Here is a 5,001-nt window from a genome sequence, read left to right as displayed (position 1 = left end):
TAAGCAGGCTTCAGGTCACAATTTTCTGACAAATTTAGCCAAAACCAGAAAATATTTGTGAATACCAGCACAATTATTGGAAGTTTGGCTGTAATAAAATGCAGTTTTTCTCCTGATGAGTTAAGATGTTTCACTTGTCATTTAAGCCTTTTTTACTGTTGTATCTTACATKGATTGCATGTATATGTTGTTGGTCGTCATTTAACTTGCACTATTTTTCCCTTATTTCTCCATTGTATCTGTTTGTTGAGTGATGTATTTGTGTTTGGACGTTTCATAATTATTCCATTTGGTTTGGTTTTGAGTATTGTTCACTCAAGAGGTGGGATTGTCATGGACTAATTATTTATATCTGTTTCACCTTGACACTGTCCATCACTCGTATCTTTCTGATAGCTCATTTCGCKCTCGTTGTCTGTTTTTCTCCGGACGTCAGGACTCCGCAACGGAGTTAGCAACCTGTGATTGGTTGTAAACTGTCACATGGTGTTAACATAATGTTATATTACCGGCTGTAGTCTGCTGACGAGTTCAGTCACAATCATGCAGAACCTTCCTGATTCAGTTCTGTTTGTTTGTCGCTCATAATTAAACCATATTTGATTATCGTACACGCAGACTTTTCTGGTATTATTCCAACGTGTTTCTGCATTCTTGGTAGATCGTGCCACCACAATTTTTGTTTTGTTTTTGTTTTCACCACAGTTACTTGTTTTCTTGCTCCATTTTTTATTTAATTTTTTTCACACACTCACTCCCCACTAAGAAACAATTCACTTTCTGACTCATGGGCCACTTTGGGAGAATCTGAAGTCTTGGCATATGACGAACAGGCGGTAAAGGTTCAGTATGACCACCAGGAAATTCTTGACAGTAAAGAAAATGAGCATCTGGTGAATGATGCGATAGTGGGTCAGGACAGTGAGCCTGACCACCAGGAAAGGGCCGTCCTGAATGAACAGGGTCTCCACGATGCTCCACAGGTCGGTGCTGTATTTGGACCACAGCGAGTCCCCCTGGACGGCGTCGTTGTCCCCGCCCTGGCCCATGGACTTCACCACTATGACACGAAAAACAGAAAGTTGACATTTTTTCTACTTTTATGGAGAAATTCAAATTGTTAGCAGATATATGTGGTAATAYGTGTTAATCATTATCCCCCTCAGGAATGGCTGTGTCAAACTGCTGAAAAAAATAAAGTTATCCACAATAAACCAAACAGAAATATGTGAAGACGTAATCCCCCTAAATCACTCTTTTGTGAAACAAAAACTCTTATGTTTCCTGTTAAAACCTTGATTTTAAAGGGACGATTAGTTGTAACATTAGACTTTATTTGATAAACATTTATTTTAACTATAAAATAAAGACTGTAAAAATACTGTAGGCTGTTTCGTTTTGTAAATTTTAAAATATATAGGCCTATTTTAACACGGATGGGCCATTTTATTTACACACAAAGCATTCTGGGTAAATGATGACGTGGATAGGTCATCAATGTGATCGAGCTATATCCACCCTGAAGGTTAATCTTGGACAACATCTGATGATCGACTCTTTTAAATGAAACCAGAGAGCGTTGACAGAGAGGGGAAGGCAGAAATGACTCAGCCTGTAACTGAAAATATGAATGGAGGACAACAGAGCTGCTTCATGGAAGAAGAACCTCAGCTTAGCCTGTTGGTCTTCACGCTTGCACAGACGCTATATTGCCTTATATGTATTAGCTTGGCGSTAKYDCAACAAACAAGCTAAACTGAGGTCCTCCATCCATATTTTCAGTTGCAGCCTGAGTCATTTTTGAGTTCCCCTCTCTGTCATGTGGATGGGGGACCTCAGTGATGAGAGGAGAATGTGTAGCGCTGAGCTAATACATATATATGGTGATAGCATCAGGGCTAATGCTAAAGCTAACAGGCTAAGCTGAGGTTCTTCTTCCATGAAGCAGCTCTGTTGWCCTCCATCCATATTTTCAGTTACAGGCTGAGTCATTTCTACCTTCTCCTCTCTGTCAACGCTCTCTGGTTTCATTTAAAAGAGCCAGTCGTCACACATTGTCCAAGATTAACCATCAGGGTGGATATAGCTCGCTAGCAGCCTCGCACCGAGGACCTATCCACGTCATCATTTACCCAGAATGCTTTGCGTGTAAATAAAATGGTGTAATGTATTTTTAAACTTTTAGTTAAAAAATTATAAAAACTGAACATCCTACAGTATTTTTACAGTCTTTATTTTACAGTTAAAAAATATGTTTATCAAATAAAGTCTAATGTTACAACTAATCATGGATTCCTTTAAGGAAAATTACCCAACCCTATTGGAGCAAAGCAGAAGAAAAATGATTCATTGTGGTTTTGCATTTCTGAAACCAAGATCCTCCTTTGATGAGAAATGACAGTGCTAAAGGCCCATTATCTGTGTCGGTCATCTTAAAATGAGTTGAAGTTAATTAGTTGTAGATGTGTATCAAGGGATTGCTTCCTGAAAATGTCATTAAAACCTATCCACTACAAACAACTGCATAAATAAAACATTTTCGCCATGAGTGGCAAGTAGAAGTTTTCAGGAGCAACATGACTGAGGTCAGGAGTGTCAGCTGCTCCCTTCAGAGATGATTATTTTCTCAATAAAGGACAATTGTTTCATACTCCCACAATCTGCGATTACTCATGTTTGAAAACCATAACCTACTCAACGTCAGCCTTTGCACAATCAAACTGTCATCAGCTGTTTTCTCCCACAACTACGTCCAGTAGAAAAGGCAACAAAAGACCCTCTTTTATTTCCCTACTTTTGTTTCTTCCTCTTCCTGCCACTCACGCTTCCTCTGAGCCAGACAGACGTCTGCAAGATTCKTATCTTACTCAGTAATTCAAGTGAAAAAAAGGCCGACAAGCTCGGAGTAAGATCTATTTTAAATTGTGCAGACAGACTTATTGGTCAGCAACAATTTGTATGTCAAATGTTTTCATTTTGGGAAAAAAGTAACTAAGAAGCTGAATTTCCTCTACGCCTTGCATTTTATTGGATTTGAAAATAACTGGGAATTGTTGTGCAAGCTCATGTTTTAGGGAATGGTTTAGAATTTAAAAGCTGAACTGGAATAACTTTCCCAGAGTTACAAACTTAGAAATCTGACTTCTAGTGGTGTATTTTTTTCCCTGATCAAATATTTAGTATCAAAGCCCCTGGGTTCAGTGTTACAAGGTCAAATACAAATGGAGAATAAAATATTTAAGAACTTATGAAACAAAACCCAAACTGCATCTGCTGTGGGAAAAATGCAACATCAAAGATGAAATTACAAAAATAATAAACTGATAATTTTATGATTCTTATCTCCATCTTCTGCTTCTTATCCTGGTCAGGTTTAGGAGAGAAACATCCTTCTCTCCAGTTAATTCTGGGGGACTCCAAGGCATTCTCAGGCCAGGGAGTCCTGGGACGTGCCTGAAACTCCTCTGAAGGGAGGTGTCCAGGAGGCATCAGATGCCCAAACCACCTCAAATGACTCCTTTCTCTGAGCTCCCTCCATGACGGTGCTCCTCTTCCTATCTCTAAGGCTGAGTCCGGCTGGTCATGATYCMCTCCTCGTGGCCACAGGTGAGGGTTGGAACGTAGACAGACTAAATCAAGACTAAATCAATTTCTTCATCATGACTGACCAAAACAACACCCTCATTACTGGTGTTGTAAGACTCGACACCGGTCTTGCTCTTGAGACAGGTCACAAGATGACTTTTGATAGTCTCGAGACCAAGAACACATTTGTAAAAGGTTGTATGTTGATGTGTGTGGTTTTTGTCTTGGACATTGAGGACTCTCGATTTTATTTCAAGACCAATCAAGACTGCAACTGTGTAAATATCACTAAATGTATTTGTTAACATCTTTGCTTTCATTGAATGTAAAACACAATGATTCAAATTCAAGTGTGACCAAATGATAATTATGGTTTGTTTTTTTTACCGCTGTCACCCGCTTTCACTCACACGCGTCACTCCAAGAAAGTGAGCCRTGGTCGTCTGGGAGCAGAAAAAGATATTTGCAAAATCTTCAGTAACAAATTTTAGCTACGTAAATAATAATTTATCTGTAAAACAACACCCAGGAATAAGCAGCAACCTGTAAATTCTGCAGAGCTTTGCTTTAAGAGACGACGAAGACTACGTTAAACTTTTATCGTCACTTAGAAAGGAAACACAAAGAAACGTAAGCTTTGTGATGTTAGCAAAGCTAGCTAGCTAATGTTAGCAATATTTCTCTTAGCCAAAATTCTTTACACGACCCTCAAAACAAGATATTTAGTCAATTGCTATTCATATAAAGCTTTCTGTGTACAGTATAGTATACATTAACATACAGTATACTGAGTATACTGTACGCTTTAGGGCACTAGTTTCTGTTTTTTTTTTATCTTGGCCCCTAAAACTCCTGGTCTTGTCTCGGTATTGATACACTCTTGACTTTGTCTCAGGATAGGTGGTCTTGACTACAACACCACTAAGGACAATGCTCAAATCTGTTGATCCATCACTTGTGAACAAGACACCCATGCAGTTACTAAATTACTTGAAGCAGAGACTCCACCTGAGCCATGGGCCATTCCTTATCTACATCTCATCTACAGTACATTATGTGCTTTTTGACAGCCCTCAGCTTTAAAAAAAAGTAATTTTTCCTCTTTGTCATTTTAGGAATAAGCATTTGAACCCTCCAGCTGCGGTAATGGTTGACACTTGGATAATTTCAAGTCATTTCAGGCATTTAGACACCGTCTTATTTAGTCCAAACTGTTTCACTGGACCTCAGCAGACTTCCTCCCTTTATCAGCTCAGTTCCACTGAATTTAATTCTTACAGCGGGTAAAATAAGTATTGAACACGTCACCATTTTTCTCAGTAAATATATTACTAGAAGTGCTAATGACATGAAATTTTCACCAGATGTCGGTAACAACCCAAGTGATCCATACATACAAAGAAATCAAACCATAAA

The 5,001-nt window shown here is 38.8% G+C and overlaps 1 protein-coding gene across 1 annotated transcript in view; it reads right to left on the bottom strand.

Annotated features, from left to right (window-relative positions):
- Positions 1 to 675: 675 nt before the first annotated feature.
- LOC106534919 (transmembrane protein 26) overlaps positions 676 to 5,001 on the bottom strand; it is a 10,515-nt gene continuing 6,189 nt past the window's right edge. The window contains exon 6 of the mRNA XM_014031754.1: positions 676 to 1,060. Within this exon, the coding sequence (XP_013887208.1) occupies positions 786 to 1,060 (275 nt within the window). The 3' untranslated portion in view covers positions 676 to 785. The remainder of the gene's footprint in view (positions 1,061 to 5,001) is intronic.

The sequence above is a fragment of the Austrofundulus limnaeus genome, unplaced genomic scaffold (genome assembly GCF_001266775.1).
Source record: "Austrofundulus limnaeus strain Quisiro unplaced genomic scaffold, Austrofundulus_limnaeus-1.0 Scaffold0, whole genome shotgun sequence".
Taxonomy (NCBI): Eukaryota; Metazoa; Chordata; class Actinopteri; order Cyprinodontiformes; family Rivulidae; genus Austrofundulus; species Austrofundulus limnaeus.
This window is presented reverse-complemented; position numbering and strand designations above follow the sequence as displayed.